This window comes from Fundulus heteroclitus, chromosome 13 (genome assembly GCF_011125445.2).
Source record: "Fundulus heteroclitus isolate FHET01 chromosome 13, MU-UCD_Fhet_4.1, whole genome shotgun sequence".
Taxonomy (NCBI): Eukaryota; Metazoa; Chordata; class Actinopteri; order Cyprinodontiformes; family Fundulidae; genus Fundulus; species Fundulus heteroclitus.
This window is the reverse complement of record NC_046373.1, coordinates 21,295,754-21,314,662: the sequence shown is the minus strand read 5'-3', so window position 1 is coordinate 21,314,662 and position 18,909 is coordinate 21,295,754. Positions and strand designations below refer to the sequence as shown.

The 18,909-nt window shown below is 38.2% G+C and overlaps 1 protein-coding gene across 3 annotated transcripts; it reads right to left on the bottom strand.

Moving 5' to 3' along the window:
- Positions 1–1,212: 1,212 nt before the first annotated feature.
- Positions 1,213–17,167, bottom strand: LOC105931650 (transmembrane protein 268). Of its 3 annotated transcripts, none has more exons than XM_021320405.2 (9): positions 16,967–17,167; positions 13,857–13,992; positions 8,598–8,692; positions 8,401–8,508; positions 6,829–6,981; positions 6,644–6,754; positions 4,395–4,484; positions 3,939–4,157; positions 1,213–1,440 (listed from the first exon to the last, which is right to left on the bottom strand). In XM_021320405.2, exons 2-9 carry the CDS (start codon positions 13,969–13,971, stop codon positions 1,273–1,275), a joined length of 1,059 nt encoding a protein of 352 aa, XP_021176080.2. In that variant the 5' UTR covers positions 13,972–13,992; positions 16,967–17,167; the 3' UTR covers positions 1,213–1,272. The 3 variants fall into 3 exon arrangements, with proteins under 3 accessions (XP_021176080.2, XP_021176081.2, XP_021176079.2); XM_021320406.2 differs by lacking the exon at positions 16,967–17,167 and adding an exon at positions 16,360–16,453; XM_021320404.2 differs by lacking the exon at positions 16,967–17,167 and adding an exon at positions 15,884–15,988.
- Between the last annotated feature and the right edge of the window lie 1,742 nt (positions 17,168–18,909).

Here is an 18,909-nt window from a genome sequence, read left to right as displayed (position 1 = left end):
TGCAGTTTAAAGTACAGCAGATTAAATCAAACAGCTCTACGGTGTATTTATTATTTGTATAAATAATTTAAACAACAAAGTCATAAATGCAGTCGTGATTGTTGTGTATAAACAACTATATACATTGTTTTCCCAGCAGCTGGGCTGAATGTTGACAGCACTTGGCTGAACGCAAACAAATGAACATTCAGGTGGTGCAAACATAGAGCTGGCAGAAAATCAGCATCCAAGCAAAAAAAAAAAAAAAAAAGGTGGCCCGACAGTACGGAGAGAGAAATATGTGCTGCTTCGGTCCAAACGAGTCCATCGGTGAATCAAAACAATGTAAATCCACGTTGGCTCCAGGAGAAAAGATGCTGCCATGCGTTAGCTTCTCTGTTTTCCTTCAGCACTCAGATCCAGGTTGTACACCACAAAAAGGGAACTAAAAGCAAGTAAAACTTTCTTGAAATTAGTATAGTTTTCCTTGATTTAAACAGCTAAATAAGATTATTTGCCCATGGAATGAGTATTCTTACCCCTAAAATAAGATAATTAGATATCCTGCACTTGAAACAAGACGATGGAGTTGAGTTATTCTTATTTTAAATGTAAAAATCTTATTCCGTTGGCAAATAGTCTTACTTACCTGCCCAAATCAAGTAAAATACACTAATTTCAAGAAAGTTTTACGGTAACACTTTATTTGAAGGGGTGTACATAAGACTGACATTACACTGTCATAAACATGATGTAACATCTGTTATGAATAGAAATGACTCATTATGAATGTTTAGGACTGTTGTCATTAATTGTCATTTGGTAAATTATGACACTATTAAAGCAAAGTTGACATTGTTTAAAATGTCTTTGTTATGACAAGCCCTTAACTTAACAAAACCCCAATTCCTTAACTTAACCTAATCCTTAGCCAAGCCCTTAATTTAACCTAATCCCAAACTAAAACCTTAATTTAACTTAATCCCAAATCAAGCCCTTATTTTAACCTAATCCCCAAATCAAGCCCTAAATTTAACCTTGTCTCTGTTAATGTCAAATTGTCATAACAAAGACATTTTAAACAATGTCAACTTTGCTTTAATAGTGTCATAATTTACCGAATGACAATTAATGACAACAGTCCTAAACGTTCATAAAGAGTCATTTATGTTCATAACAGGTGTTATGTCATGTTTATGACAGTGTAATGTCAGTCTTATGTACACCCCTTCAAATAAAATGTAACCAGTTCTACTTACTATTTGTTCCCTTTTTGCAGTGTAATCTTCCTTCTCATTGAAGAACTTTGTATTTAATGTACTGGCAGAGGCAGAGAGGGGCCGTGGTGCAGTGATTCCTCGGGGGCCTCAGGCGGTGGCAGGACGGCCCCGACAGCCTCTCAGACACCAGCAGCTTCACGTAGGCGGCGCTGTAGGTCACCAGGAGCTGGTGCGCTTTAGCCTGAAAGAAGAGAGCGAAGACATGCCGTGTCGGTCAGGAGTCTACATACACGCACAGTCGGCTTTTAAAACGTTATTCATACATTTCAGAGTCTTGTGCAGGATTTAATCTTTGCACGCTTTGCTTATTCCAAAACCAGTTTTGATGTTTTTGGCTTCGTTGTGTCCAGGTTCCAACCGTCTAGCTGTTGTTTTGAGGTAAAATGGAAGAATTTGGAGCTAGTCCTCCTTCATTATTCCACTTAATTCATGCAATGCACAAGGAAGCACTGGCAGCAAGTTAGCCTCTAAAGCATGATGCTGCCACTGCCGTGCTTTACAGTTGGCATTGAATGGCATCACCTCAACTTCTCCAAACAAAGTTCCTTATTGCGGCCGAACAGCTCAATCTTTGTCTCATCTAACCATAATGGAGATGATCTTGTATCAGGAGCTTCCTGTTTGTTCAGCAGGCACCATCACATGGCTTCGTCATGGACAGGGACATGGCAGTTTCAGCTTCTTCCGGTTTGATTGGCTGAAGAGGTGGAGGTTCCTGGGTTGCTTCAAAGCATCCTAACCAGTTTTCTTTCCTCTGTGATGACAAGGTTAGGCCAGGTGGTTCAAGGGTTCAGTGGGTGTTCCAACAGGCAGGGGCGGTTCTAGATCAAATGTACCAAGGGGGCCAGGGTGGGGCCAATGTTTTTTTCATGGGGGCACCGAATAATTAAACCGAGAAAAACTGGGACAAAATTCAATTGTTTGATATATTAAGTGAGCTACAGAGCCAAAGAGCCATTTGTGTCTCTGGAACTGCTGGTTACAGACCCCTGAAAATTGCTAGCAAAATAAAAATGTAAAGGACAAACATATCATCATGAAAAATTGATTCAGCATTATGTCTTCAGTACAGGGGCCATAAAAGGGGCCCTGACTAGTTCCACAGGGGCACCGGCCCCTGTTGGCCCCTGTCTAGAACCGCCCATGCCAACAGCAAAATGAGCCCAAAAACCTAACAAAAATGGTTTTGAACTATACAAAGCAGGTTAATATGCTTCTGGAATAACACTAACCTCAACACTGTCAATATATGCAACATATGTGCACTATAGATATTATATTATATTAATGCATCCTGTCTACATTGACCCTAGACTTAACCCTAATTTAATAAAATCCATTAAGCAATTAGGGTATCATCTTCACATGTGCTTTTTGTAGAGCAAAGTTGCCCTGGCATCTTTTGGTGGCCAACTTCCCAATATGGTATTTCTGAAATACCAGCAGAAAACAAAAAGCTGTTTTTGTGCCAGGAGATCACCCGGTTTGAAATAAACCCAAACTGAATTTTCCCAGAAACCACCTGGAGGCTACCAAACCTGTTAAGGAACATTTAATCAACTATTAGTGAGGATGAACACTCCAGATCAGATACGTTCACGCACTGGATAAAAATACACACAAGCTTTTTTCTCGCTATCAGACATTAAACATTAAACTTCTTCAGTTAGCATTACTAACGTTATTTCTCTTCTCTGAACATAATAATGACTAGTGATGGTTTTACGTGTCGTTCCCCAAGTTTAAGTTTTTTGGCTATTCCTAATATTGAGCAAAATGTGAAATTTCTGGCTGATGCTTTAAAATTTCTTCAATATTTCAACATAATGTTCTTTCCTCATGATAACGTCTATTTTTCTGAAGCACGCGGTTTCTCCTGCTGCAAAACAGCCACTCAGCAGGACGCAGCCACCTTCACAATTAACTTCACAGTTAGGAATAGCCATTATGACCAAACACTTTAATAACTTTTATCGGACTACAAGACATCTCCTCAAAACTCCAAGGTATATTTTTCACTGAGAGCATTTCCACACTGTAATCTGTTGTTTTTTATGTTGCTTTTGGAATAATGGCTTCTTCCTCACTGAGTGGCCTTTCAGCACATTTGGTACAGGTCCCATTTTATTGTGGATACTAACATCTTCTGGGATTGATTTGGACATTTCACACTGAGAGCTTCTTCATTGGTGTGTCATACGAAGGTACTGTCCTTTGAACTACAAGAGTCAGGGGTCACCTTAACTTTATGTAAAATAAACACATTTTTCATGCTTTGTTATAGATATTGTCATTTTAAAATCTATATAAATGCAAGTGTGAATAAATAGGAAGAGTAATGGAATAAAATAGAGTTTAGGATGAAGCTCACTGGTGAATTATGCTTTTTTTGCAGAACAGGCTTGTGGGCACCACATGTGGTCCTGCTCTTTAGGAATTATGTTGATGGTTAGTTCAGTTGTGGAAAAAAGAAATTATTTGACCAGAAATTGATGTATGAGCTTTTAAACAGGTCCGCTCAGGTTCAGAATCATCACAATCCAATTTAGTTTATTTGTACCAATGACATCTTGAGAGACGGATCAAAGCAAAACTGTATTTCATATTTCTCTAATAAAGATAGGATTAGTTAGATAAGATCATCATGCACAGACATGAATCTCCATGCATGGCTCTCACCTGAGCAGGTAGCATAACTTCAGGAACAAGGCTATAGCTGGAGGTGACCTTTGGGGCCCCCGTGTGGCTGGATGGCGTACTGCATCCCGTGTCCTCATTTCTCAGCAGAGGCCTGTTTTCATCACAGTCCTCCTCCTCATCTGAACCTCCGGGCTCGGGGTCGATGGGATGGGGCTCCGTCACCAAGACGAGATGCGACATTCTGCTCTTCATGGTTTTCTGAGACGAGAGACTGATTTGATTGGTCTGACACAGGCTGCAACCCACATGCACTCTAAACACCTCCTTTCAAAGCTCAAATGTCAGCCGGTTTGAACTTAACTGATTAACACGGCTTCCAGAGCATCCGGAGTTATGTTTCTATTCGATGCGAATCCGGGCAAACCGAGAGAGCCTCAGAAAAAAATCAATGAAACAGCAGAAGGACAAACGGCGGCAGATGTGCTCGACTCTCACCTGGGTGTCACTTTCCACGAAGCTGCGCTCCTCTAACGTATCAGTCAGTGTCCTCAGACAGCGGGACATGTCCCAGTACACGAAGCACAACTGCAGAGACACACAAACAAGTGAAAAAATCTCTGATCTGATTCCAACTTGGTAAAACAACACCACGGATACGCTGAGGTACATCAGCAACGGTGCCCTGCTGAAGCATTCATGAACCTTCATCTGTTTCACATTTTGTCATCGTACAGCGACAAACCTCAGTGTATTTTTGTTCAGATTGTACACGATAGAGCAACCCCTTGCTATGCATAGTTGTGCTTTTTTTCACTGCATTTAACGCCACGGTATTTTGAAGAATGTCTCTTTTAAGATTTGTGACTTAGAGATGGACATGGTCGCCATCTTTCTTTGCATTAGAGCTCAAGTTCTGTCAGTTTGGAGGCAGAGTGTCTATGAACATCAATTTTCAAGTTTTGCTAGGCCATCGTGACACATGAACATGCTTTTCTCTCAAAGGTCCCATTGTAGCTCTGACTGTATGTTTAGGGGGATTTTGTCACAGAAAGGTAAACCTAAAGTCTTCAGCAGCCCCTAACATTGCCCTGTATTTAATTCTTTCCATCTTCCCATCAACTCTGACCAGCTTCCCTGTCCCGGCTCATAATAGTTTATGTGAAGACAGCTTCTGCCACCTTCACATAAACTATAAGTACCTTGGAGTGTACTTTAACAACAAGCTTGACTGGACCAGGAACACCAAGGCGGTCTACAAAAAGGGTCAAAGCCGACTCTTCTTCCTGAAGAGGCTGAGGTCCTTTAACATCTGTGGGACGCTGTTGAGGATGTTTTATGAGTCTGTTGTTGCCGGCACGCTCTTCTTTGCTGTCACATGCTGGGGCAGTGGGCTGTGGGCTGCCGACAACAACAGACTAAACAAAGTGATCAGGAGGGTGGGGGATGTTGTGGGGGAAGAGCTGGAAACTCTGACGGCAATGGCAGAGAGGAGGATGCTGTCCAGGCTACAGTCCACCTTAGACAATGTCTCACACCCTCTCCATGACACACTGACCCAGCAGATGAGCTCTTTTAGCAGAAGGCAAGGCAAGGCAAGGCAAGGCAAATTTATTTATATAGCACAATTCAGTACAGAGACAATGCAAAGTGCTTTACATGATTAAAATATAGGAATAAAAGCAAGTAGGGATAGAATGTAGAAACAAAAAAGAACATTAAAAACAGTAAAACAGTTTAACTGGAACATTCAAAGGCAATTTTAAACAAATGTGTTTTTAATCTTGATTTAAAAGAAGGCTCCTCTTACCCAGATGCACCACCGAGCGCCACAGGAAATCATTCCTGCCTATGGCCATCAATCTCTACAATGCCTCCCTCAGTTATCCTAAGTAATTTCCCTCTGTGATCATTAAAGTATGTCTGAGTCTGATTCTGAGTCTGAGCTGTGGATCTCTGCAGCTCCTCCAGGGTTTCCATTGGCCCTTGTCTGTTTTTCAGATTAATGCCCTCAACCAAGGTGGACTCCCCGTGTCTTGGTAGGTTTGCAGCTCTCCTATAGAGCTTGTGGTTGTAATGTAACAATTTTTTTTTTCAAAACTCTGGGTGTGTGCATGTAAATGGCAGGTTAAACATTTGGTGTGGAGATTGTGGACCAAAAGGATCCTTCATTGGATCCTTTTGTGCATTTAACAGACCTAGGCTTGTACTGCCTCCATCCTCTTGCAGTTGTTCATTTTTTCTGAGATTCCTCCTGTACACCTCCAGGTGCCGACTGACTGCCTCCCTCTGCCGTTGGACTCCCAGAAGAGCCTTCAGAGTTTATCCTTTCCAAAGACCATTTGCTGGAGGATGCACAGACTGCACCACCCACCCAGAAGCTGCAGCCAATGGTTGTCATTTATGATGCGCCCATTACGAGCCGGGACGTAACAGCGACCGTGATTAGACTGTTGCCCAGTCACAGCCACACAACATCCTGTGGCCTCTTTGATGTGAACACCTCATGAAATAAGCTCTATTCCTGCTGCTGCTAACAGGCTCTTTCATAGTACCCACAACCCAGATTTCCAGCCACCATAAAAACAACCCCATGATTACATAAAACTTTCTGCATGCTCTGTAAAAAAAACAGCTGTAAAAAACTTCCGATGCATCCCCGAAAACATCTCCAAACTAGGCAGAGACCATCCAGGTATACCCTTTTGGTGCACAAATAACGTTATATTTGTCTTAAAGACACAAACCTGCATGTGTCCGGTGCAGTTCTGCACCCAGTCTGCAACCCCCACCAACAATTTGTGCTTCATCATCCTCTCATTCACCTGGACCAACCGAACGTCTATGTTGGTGTTGATCTGACGGAAGAGAAGATATTTAGCTTTTCACACGTCCAGCAACGTGCTGAAATTCCACGGCACGGCTTGCTCACCTCTTTTTTACTGTAGTGAAGAACGAAGATGATGGCGGTGGTGAGGAAGATGGAGACGAGGCTGACGGAGAGAATGAGGACCCAGAAGTCGGCAACGGTGATGTAGAGGTGGAGGGTTGAGAAAACCGCACACCATAACACCACATACAGCACCTGGTGGAAGCAAAGTAATCAAGAGATAAAATAATCGCCATGCCCAAAAATGGAACTTTTTCTAACTAAAAAACTAACAAAAAAAAAAAAAAAGATTGTATGTCCAAAGTCCGCATGCCAAAATTTTTTTTTCTTTTGCAATACATGTTAAAACATAAGAAAAACAAAAAAATTATATAAAAAAGCTTAATTTCAAAGAAAAAAACAATGAATTCTAACTGTAGATAAGCTGGAACTATGTGTCAATATGTTAATAACATAATTCAAAGACTTTCTGACAGAACCTTTTTTTTTTTTTTAAAAGTTGCTTGTGTTGCTTTTCAATATTTGTATGGTGCCATAGTGGACTGATAGTTAATGATTTATAAATTACAAGGTTACCACGGCGACGGGCAGAGACCTGCATTTGCTCTTGCAGCAACAGCCTTTTTATTTATTTAAATTTTGATTTTATTTTATTTCAAACTAATTTTTGAGCAAGTTTAGGTTTTGATTCCTCAAAATAAATAAATAAATCAGAGGGAGATTACGCAACTCTAATGAAACATGAATTTATTATTTAGGTAAAACCTTTTTGCTCATTTTTATCAGGGACGCCAATAAACAAGGAGGGCTCTGTAAGCATCTGCTGTTATAACCCTGAGGCGTTTGTTTTCATCCTGTCTCTGTGGTTTATGCTCTGCAAGGTGTTGCCATTTTAGTTCATTCCTTCAAGTTTCTTGGTTTATTCTTGTGTTTATTTCTTTGTGCATTTGGAGTCATTCATGTTGAATCTCAGAGTTTTTCTTTTCTTACTTCAGCTCCATTCTTGTTAATTAGTCTCTCCCTGCTTACCTTCTGCCTCAGTTGCGCAACATAATCCCCTCATTGATACACCTGCACTCAACGTCATTCTCCATCCGTCCCTCAGTATATAAGCTCTCTGGTTGTCATTTTTCATTACTAGATGGTTCTGTTTAACTACTATACTTCAATCCTCTTTTGACTTCCCGCATTTCTGCCATTTATATAAATTTCCGTCATTTTACTATCAATGTTTTTCAACCGTCTGCCTTCTTCACTTGAGTCCTTCGCAACTAACAAACATCTACCCAGAATGAAACTTGTGATACGCATCAACCAGATCGTTTGATGAGCTTATAAACGCAGCAATTCATTTATTTATCTGGATATTTTTGAATTTAAGCACAATCTACAAAGCAAACTGACAATGTACTAGATGGGAGAAGTAGTAGTTACAGAAACAGTTTTTAGTCTCCTGATGTAAGCAGAAAACCTGCACTTCCCTGTCTATTCTGCTCATATTTTTGGCTGTCTTGACAAAAAACATGTTAATAACCGAGGAAAACCATAAAAATAGTTGTTGAAGAAGTGAAACTGAGGAGGCAGAAGCAAGAAAGTTTACTAAACACTTAATACCGGTGCCATTATAAAATGGAAAAGCCCCGAGTTGAAAACCATGTATCTTCGGACTGAGGGGACATCCAGGGCTATTTTCAGTGCAACCTCCATTTCTCTGGCTGGAATCTGATAAAAACACACAGAAAAAAAGGGATTAACATCCTGTTATGAGACTGAAACACACCTTAAATGATCCCGTCTGAGTTTCAACTAACCTCAAAGCCATCCCTCTCCAGTTTGGCACGGCAGAGAGACAGATCGAATCGAGGGTTGAACATCGAACTGGTCGGGATCGCCGCGACACACTGACCTGACAAAGACAAAGGATCGCTGTCACAATCCCCGGGTTTTGTTGATTGATATTTAAGGTTCCGGGGGATTCTGCAGCTTTCTGTTTTTCATCTTTCAGTCTTTTTTAACATGTCTGATTCTGTTCTTTCCTGTCCTCATTTATGATCATGCTCTTTATGATATTATTCGTTACTCTTGTTCCAGTTAGATTGTTTTCCCCTCCTGCCTGTCTTTAGTTCAGTTACTGAGTTTCTTTTGTCATAATCTGTTCATTCATTGTGGTTTTGTATTCTTGTTAGGTTTTGTTTCCTCCTGTCTTATCCTTGCTCTCTCTCTGCCTCAGCCTAATCATCCTCATATCTTTCACCTGTGCTAATTGCTTCACCTGCCTTCCCTTCATCATCGCCTATCGCCAGTCTGTAAAGTCGTAATTTTGTTCTTTATAAAATATCCTTTATCTCACCATGTGTTTCCCAGACTCGTGTCTGCTCTCTGGTTCAAAAACAACCACAAAACTTATGACAATAATGATTATTTAAACACTTAGAATTCATTGTGTGTCAAGAATTCTTAAATGCAGCTATGTGGAAATCTTGGCTACATTTCTGTTTTAGAAAGCAAGCAATCCAAGCACAATCAGTAAACATATCAAGTGTACTTCTTGAATGTGGCAAAAAATGTGTAACATCTTGTACAAGTATTCATGCCCCTCGATGAATTTTACATTTTGTCGCGTTACAACCAAAGACTTCAATGTATTTAATTTGGACCCAATAGCACATACTATTAAAGGGGAGGGAAAACAAAGGAAAAGTAGAACTGAAAAGAGCAATCCAAAGTAATTCTGCCCCTGGTGCCGCACCTCTCAGCAGACCACATTCGACCATTCAATAGCATCTTATGTTTCGTCAGGTCAGATTCTAACTTACTGGCCAAAGTACTCAGCCTTAAATGTTTGCTCTTACAATGCACTATGATTACTTGGCAGCATTGCTCGGAAAATCCGAAATACATGAAAAACAAAAACAAAAATCAAAATATCTTCTAAAATTATCAAAATATTCTTAGCAGCATGTCATGACTGTAGTACTATATGCCATTCCAAGACCTTAGATCTAAGACTTTTTGAAAAGAAATATATTAATTCCCACTCTGAGCATGAACCCGACCCTTTTTTATTAAATTTACAAATAAACCCATAGTGTCCAAAATATTATAATTTAACCCTCTTAAGACCAATGCCCCCCCCCCCCCATTTTTTCCTGCTCAAAAGAAACATGCTTAAATCTAATCACGCTTTATCAGAAATTAAAATTTCAATAATCTTGGTTCAATCTTAGATAATCTATGGAAATCAAATTAGCTATTTTTTTTTGTAACAAAAATGAGTTTACAGTAATGAACCCAGAAAAAAGAAGAAGTAAATAAGGCTGCTGGGCTTAAGTTAATATAATTTTCATCGGGTGCAGGCTTCAGTAAAAAATGTGCCTGTGGACAAAAGATTTTCCAACAGAAAAATACTCCATTCATTCTAATTAATTTCCACTTAGACACACGCTGCGCTCCATCTGTCCTCGGTACCTCCATGTCAGAAATTTAAACTGGAACGGCCTCTAGAGTCAGTATTACGAGTCAGAGAGTCTGTACAACAGGATGGTACCCGACTTCCACATTCATGATGGCTGCTACTAGCAGCAACACTGAGTAAAACCTCATACTTTGACTGTTTTTAGCAGTTATGTATTATTCATGTAACATTTAGTCAGTCGTACAGGTGCTAGCTTTCAGTGTTCATCAGATGGATGTTTCAGCTTTGTTTATTGGCACAAAACATGTGTGAATGTGTACAGTGTTATTTTCATTGTTATTGTTTTAACAACATTAGCCATAGTCGCTAAGCCACCAATGAAAGATTGCCATCTGCTCTGCATACCTAGAACCAGAACCAAACACAGAGAAGCAGCATTTAGTTCCTATGCTCCACTTATCTGAAACAAACTTCCAGAAAACTGTAAAAGTGCGGAAAGCCTGAGTTCCTTTAAATCACATTTGTTTAGAATTGCCTTCGACTGTTCTAGTTAAATAGTTCTACTGAAACATTATTAGTTCAACTTTTTAGTCCATCTGTTTTTAATGTTCTATTTTTGTTTCTACACTTTATTCCTACTTGCTTTTATTCTGTTTTATTTTCATATATTTTAATCATGTAAAGCACTTTGCATTGTCTCTGTACTGAATTGTGCTATATAAATAAATTTGCCTTGCCTTACTGTTGTTTAACGTTTAATATCCAGTCGAACAGTTCAGCGCTGCTTAATAAAAGACAAAGAATTTGCATTAAAATGTGATTTTAAAACCCATTCTGACTTAGGTTGGCTGTATTTGTACGTTTAACCATGACTTTGTGTGAGCGTCCATGTTTTTCCCTACTGTCCGACAAGAAGGAAGCTGGAACGCAAAAAAGGTGGAGATGACGTAATCTTCAACACTTTAGTCTCCGAGGCAAATGGAACGCACAAATATTTCAAATTCAGTTTGAGTTTTCCACCAGCTGTGTAGGTGACACACCAAACATGAGGAAGAAAGTGCTCATATCAGATGAGATCATTGAGCTTTTTCTCTGACATGAAAAAAAACCCTGTGTGGCAGGAAGTCAACACCGTATATCGCCTTGAACACACCCTTCCTACAAAGAGGAATCAGGACAGCATCATGCAATGGGAAAGCCTTTTTCTTTTCATTGAGTCATTGATTTGTATCCGACTCGGAATGCACCCAGGAGGATGCATGTGCTTAAAAACATCAGCACTCCAACTACTGGTTGCTCAACTGCAAGTCACCCGAAATTGACAAAGACTCCTGGACAGGTGTTGAAAGATTTCAGAAAAACTGGGCGAAAGTCCGGTTCCCTGACTGGTTGCCTGACCTTGTTTGCTGTTGCGATGACCCGGATAAGTGAGAATTTGCACAGGCAATTAAAGAGATTCACTGCAAAAACGAGACTGAAACTAAAAATAAGTAAAATGTTCTTAAAATTTGTGTGTTTGTCCTTGATTTGAGCAGGTAAATAAGATTATCTGCCAATGGAATAAGGTTTTTGCACTTGAAATAAGATGATGGAGACGAATTGTTCCTATTTTAAGTGCAGGATGTCTAATTATCTTATTTTAGGGGTTAAAATACTCATTCCATTGGCAGATAATCTTATTTACCTGCTCAAATCAAGGACAAACACACTAACCTTAAGAACATTTTACTTATTTTTAGATCTGTTTTTGCAGTGTGCTCCATCCAATCTGACTGAGGTTTGAACCATTTTGAAAAAGCTTCAGCCACTGGATTTGCAAAGTTTCCAAACACTGTCACAAAAGTCTTGCTGCTGTAACTGCAGCAAAAAGTAGTTTGACAAAAAAATTTACTCAAATGGTAGATTAAAAATGGCCTGTACTTGTATTGCCCTTTATAAAGTCCAAGGACCACCAAAGCATTTTAGCCTACATTCAGTCATTCACCCACTCATTCCCACACTGACAGCAGTGAGCTACATCGGGGCGTTTTGCAGGGTGACTGAGCTCTGCAGATGGGCTCAATTAGCAGTTAAATGACTAGCCAGTCAGAGAGATGCCCTCGGTCGGCTAAGAGGATGCTGGTGGAGGACAGAGCAGGAGAGCAGCTGTGGAGGCCCCTAATGAAACAAAGAATGGACTTCCCCTTTAGTTTCAATTATCTCAGCTACAAATAGTTTCTTTATAAACTGTGTGCATGCAAACAACCAGTAAGTGCTGCAGTTTTGTTGAACTATCTTTAAAAATATTATTACATGGTTAGCTTGTTGCTATTTCACTCTGTTAGAAATGTGTGCACATTCGTTGTACAGTTCACAAGGTCATATCCTCCTGATTTGTTGTATATTGTAATATATATATATATATATATATATATATATATATATATATATATATATATATATATATATATATATATATATATAAATATATCTGCCATTATATCAGATTTTCTTTGTACATTATAAGCCATAAATCTATTATTTTGCTAAATGTTTTTGGTTGTAGCTTGAATGTTGCAGTTGTAATTTGGACTCAATAATGCACTTTATATTTTCTAGTTTCGCCTCTTCACAGAACCAGATATTTAATAGCCTTCAATCCTAATGTTCATATTGAACTGTGAGGCCAACAGCTTTGAAGAAATGTGTAAGGATTTATTTTTTCAATGCTTTGTTTCAATGCCACACACACACACACACACACACACACAGTATATATATATATATATATATATATATATATATATATATATATATATATATATATATATATATATATATATATATATATATACAGCTCTAAAGTCTTGTAAGGAGAACTAAAGGAACTTTTATATTTTTATTATTTTATTTTCTTCTGCCTCTTGTGGTGTCAACTCTTAGAAAACTGTAAAATTTGGTTACTTTGCTCTGGCTACAGAACAAGGAAATGCTAAATATAAATGAAAGCTACACTTTTTATTTTTTTGCAAAAATAAGGTGGAAATCTATGTATAGTTTCCTTTCAAATAAAATTTCACAACTTTACATCTGCCATCACAATATATTCTAATATAAGAAACGAAAATTTGTGATTGTAACATTAAACAAACATATAAAGGTTCATCTGGTATAAATATCTTTGTTTTAAATTCCCCTCAACCTATGTAAAAGACCACAAAAAATTTGAGACAATAAAATGAAATTTGGGGAAAAAAGTCAATTACTTGAACCAGTCTAGTCAAACTGAAAACAGAGAATAGGAATTGGTTTTCTCCTACTCTAATAAATGTTAAAACAACATAATGGTTTTAAATTTTATTTTCGTTTTCGTTTCGTTATTTTTGTAAATGTAACATTTATATATGATCACCAAATATCAATCTGTTAATAAACCTAAAATCAAATTGCTTATGTTATGGAAGGATATTCATATTTAAAACAGTCAAATGTTTGATACTGTGAGTTAAACTGAAATCTAAAAGAAATAATGAAGTCAGGCGATGTCACCCGTTGATGTATATTTGATGAGCAAACATTGCTTGATCAGAATACAGCATAGCTTAATTTTTCCTAATCATCTCTTGATGAGATATTATAAAGACAAAAACGCAAAATAAAGGCAAAATTTAGATACCATTTGTCCACGTGGATCTGTTGCTGTGGGTCTGTCTGTCAGTTTTGGTTTGTCTTATTTCAAAGTCCACCTCAGTCTCCTCCGTCACCTGGCAGTCCCCGTTCTTGTCCTCCATCAGGTCCAAGGTCACTAGATCCTGAAGAAATAACAGTTTAGTTTTTTTAAAATACAGAACTCTCTCTGTTCATCCTTTATGTAACTGGTCTGGTTACAACACAAAACAACCATATAATTATGGGGATTTCCCTAGTTCATGTGACAATAGCTTAAACAGCGCAGACACAAATGTAACTAACTAGCATCCAGAAACAGCACTTGGGAAATAAGAGAAAAATTAGGCTGTGTGTCAAAATTCATGACATTAGAATAGATCATATTTTGTCCCACGGTGGGGAAATTCAGCAGGCGTATCAGCAACAAGTAAGAGTGGGGAAACAACACAACAGAAGAAAACATAATGTAGTCTATAGTTATTAAAATGTCTTTCTAAAGAGAGGTTTTCTCACGCTGCAGTTTTCTGGCAAAAATATTCTCTTGAGTGCTAGCATAATGTTAGCTTAAAATTGCTGGATAATGCATTTCTTCCCCTAAAAGGTAAGGTTGGGATGAGTTGTGCCAGTATTACAACTCACCTCCACTTGTAAATATTTGAAATATATTATTTTATTGTAACTGTACATTGTATTCTTACATTTTCTGACTAAAACTTTGTGATATTCCTAATTTTAGACCAGAAATAGAAATAGACCATCACGACCAATGAAATCAACAAGTGACAAAGGTTGGTTCTTCTGCCCATTTGGACTATTGGAAATGGAACGCTCTGTGACCTGGAGGGGTGTGGTGTGTGAAGTGCCTCCTTCAGATTTAAAGAGACGGGACCAAAACAAGTTGTTCTCAGACAAACTTTAGAACAGGGGTAAAAAGTGGGAATATAGAGCTACAATAATGAGAAATTCAGACCAAAGCATTGCAGTTCAACTATATGTAGACTACAACTAAATAATTTAAATGACTAAAGAAAGAATTTTAAAAATGTATGTCCCGTTTAAGAAAACTGACCTTTAAGGAGCTCTTGTGGCACAATACGCTTGTCAAAAGTTGACTGTTGATGTTGCAATATATCTTTAAATAACTTAAGTTACTCCTGCCTCATTATCTGCCCTAGCCGTTATATGACTAGGCAGATGATGATTATATTTATCATTATCTGCCTATGATAATGATTATATATCTGGGATTTGAATATCCTTGATGTACTTTAATAATCAATGGCACAATTTACCCCGATGTATTCTCTCCAAAGGCACAACTTACCCCTGAATAAAGGCAAGTTGTGCCACAAGACAACGTTTTATTTCCAGAAAGTTGTGTTTCTTAATGTCTATATATCAGATCCAGAGGGATTGTTCCCAAGGATGCACCACATCCTGAAATATATGTACATATTTTTGTTGGAAGCATTACAGACATGGTCTCACGAAGGCTTTAACTTTACTTTAAGCAAAAATTGGTTCAACTCAAGTAATGCCAACTTCATATATTAGCTATCAAAAAACAAGCAGCCTTACCTGGTTGATTAGTTATGGGGAAAAAAAACACCTGTAACATTTGCCGTTTCAATCAGGATTTAGGTTTTTGATTGAAAACATGTTTAGCTTTTTATATTTCTTCTTCATTACTCTGCTCCGTGGTTTAATGAAGTAGCTAGCTGCTGCACTGATATAAACAGACTTCTCTGAACTGTAGAAACTGAAACTTTGTAAATTAAGCCAGTGCTAAATTTGACATATGCAGACATTCACAACATGGTCAGCACTTTGTTTTACATTTTATTTTCTGTATTGAGATTTCTTGTACTTTTTGTAATCAGTATGTCTTGTAGTCGGAGGTTTAGCACTGCTTGCAAAGTGAATGACACATACATGCTTATAGAAATTATATAGATTAATGTAACTATTACTGACTCTGCATGATTAGCATTGTTAAATATTTTTTTAGATTATTAACAGTCTAAAAGAACCTACTTTGGACGTCACAGCTGGCGCCATGAGCTCTCCTGGCGGGGCTGAAGGGTTTGTATGCGAGGCGGAAAAGTTTGAAGATGTCACGGTTCAAAAAGCAGAACCTTTACGACAGAGTTGTAATCGCTTAGGCCCCTCAGACACGCCACAGGTTTTATCTCTCATAAACACGCTCACTGTTCACTTCACAGGCAAGAAGCGTGCGAAACTGCAGGAAAGATTATTTCTGCTTTTAGAGCCTACTCCAGTGATGAAATGTTGTTGCAGCAACTCTTCATGTTGCTCCACTCTCTAGTTTTCAGACCTTTCCTCCTTGTTATTCTATTTTAGAAACTTTTTGTTGTTGTAATTGTGCAACACTATGGCGAATGGCCCAAATCTCCATCTAGACTAGAGCACTTTTACCCCCCCCACCCTTTAACACACAAAGCAATTAAAAGCAATTAAAAGAGCAAAAACAAAACCCAAAGCCTACTTACAGAGCCAACCTTCTCCTCCCTCCTGCTCTAGTTCAATCACAGTGCTGCCGTTCCGGCCTCTGGCAGAAACATCTCTAACAACGCAGTGTGAAAACACAGCCCTGCCCTCTTGAGTTTTTCTTTTTTTTTCTTTCATTTTCACTTCCTCGCTTGTTAATAAAGACCTGCTGGCACAAAGCTGCCGTCGCTTGAAAGTTCACTTTGCAAGCATGCAAGAAGAAGCCTGTGTCTCAATTTCAGCAGCGTGTTCAGCATTTTGTTGCCGCACAGACCAGAAAACCAGTAAAAGAGGAAAATGTTATCTGAAAACATCATCTTAGTGAGCAGCGTTGCCGTAAACATGATACCAAACCATTTCCTGTTGCATTTAAATTCAACTGCAGAAGGACCATGAGTTAGATTTACAACTCAGCAAAAGGGGTTATGTGTCATTTCTTTTTATAGCAATACATTTCTTAGAGTGTGTGTCTTTAAACAAGAGGAAGTCATCTAACACCTTTGAGTCGTATAAACCTTTTAGATGAAAACTATTCGAGGCAAAACGAGAATCCAAAACCAACAGCACTGATTCAAAGAAGCAGTTTTCACGGGATTAAAGGTTGCCGACCTGTGGTTCAGATGAAAGTCCATCCTATGAAAGCAGCCGTGTCTCCTCGTCATTCTTGCTGCAGTCGTTTCCTGACGAGAGAGGTAACTTTGAAGTTGTTCCTTGAAAGCAGCTTGATGCCATTCCAGACCGTAATGTTTTCTTCTTCTTGTGCCTTAATGTGTTCAGCTTGTTCCTCTCGTCCTGTCTCTAGCTTGTGACTCAGATCAGCTGCGCCTCATGACTGCTGGAATGTGGTTGGTGCTCCTCATCTCTGTACAGGAAGAGCAAGAAACGAAGCTGCCGGCATCGCTTTACTCATCCTCTGTGGTCTAATCGACGTGTTGAAACCCGCTTTGGAGCGGCGCATGATGGCTGAATCCAAAACGATGATACGTTTAATGCTTTGCTTGCGTTAGGATTTATGGTGACAAGCAGCTTTGGTTTGGCTGGCATCAGGTTGTAGTTTTATTGTTATAGCTGTTACACATTAACTCATGAGGTCCAAAGAGTCATTGGAAGCCATGCCAAGAAAACAAATGTTTTTTTTGTTTGTTTTTTTTTGCAAAAATGCATGGGAGTGTACACCCTTGCACAATTTATTCAATTAAATATATCCATCCATCCATTTTCTTACTCGCTTTATTCCTCATGGGGTCGCGAGGGGGGTGCTGGTGCCTATCCCCAGCTTTTCCAATTAAATAAACATAAAAATCTATTTATTCCAGTGACTCAGTTCACTAAAAGTGAAATGCATTGTATAGATATACTGAATGAATGAAATGAATGAAAGGAATTTATTTCATTTGACATTTAACAAATTTAACAAATAATGATAAATAAATCAATTTCAGAAATACTTCAAACAAACAACCAAGTACCGCATAAAAAAAGTAATTGGGTAAACATTAACTTCAATTTTCTGTTCCAAATCAATTAGAAATGAGATAAACAAAATGTTCCTCTAAACAAACTTGTCAGTATATTTACCCTGATATCTGACATTATTGATTATTGATTAATGTAAGTTGTCTGAAAAGGGGTATGAAGAAGATGTCATACCACTTCTCCCTGTAATTGCACTTAAAGTAACCTTAAAGTACTTTCCTGTTTAACAACTATATCTTTGATCCAAAATTCACAGAAAATACACACAATTATATATATATATATATATATATATATATATATATATATATATATATATATATATATATATATATATATATATATATATATATATATATATATATATATATAATGGCTGGTAGACCATTATATATATATATATATATATACACCCCAGCACCAGTACAGAAGACCCAGAAACCAGCATGATGCCCCCTGTATTGCACACAGACAGATGTTTTCAAACATTTGTTTCTGTCAATTATGAGGATATTACAAGCTAATTAAAGTATTTTTCCATGTAGTTATGTTATCATATCCCAGTTAAATTAAGGTTTTGACAGATGTTTCCCTCCACCAGGACATTAGTGTTATCAGTCAAAAAAAAAAAAAAATGAAAAAGGACATTTGTTCTTCATAGTTTGTATACAAATAGTATGTGAAAGGATTCATGTCCTCTTTCTTGAAAGAGTTTGACATAACTGTAAACCTATGAAGACAGGGCTGTCCACCTAAACGTACCGATTATGCTGGTAGACCATTAATCAGAGAAGGATCCATAAGTCCTCAGTTACTCTGGAGGAGCTGCAGAGAATAAATCAACCGCTGAGATGTGAGAATCTGTCAACATGACAGCTGTTAGTTATGCCCTCCACAAATCTGACCTTTACACAAGACACTCGAGGAAGAAATATGTCACTGAAAGAAATAAATTAGTTATGTTAGCAGTTTGCCAACCTGAGATACACAGTTAATATGTAGAAGGAGGTGCTTGGCTTAGATCTGGTAACGGTTAAACCTTATGCCTGAAAGCAAATGGATGGACAATACTCCTA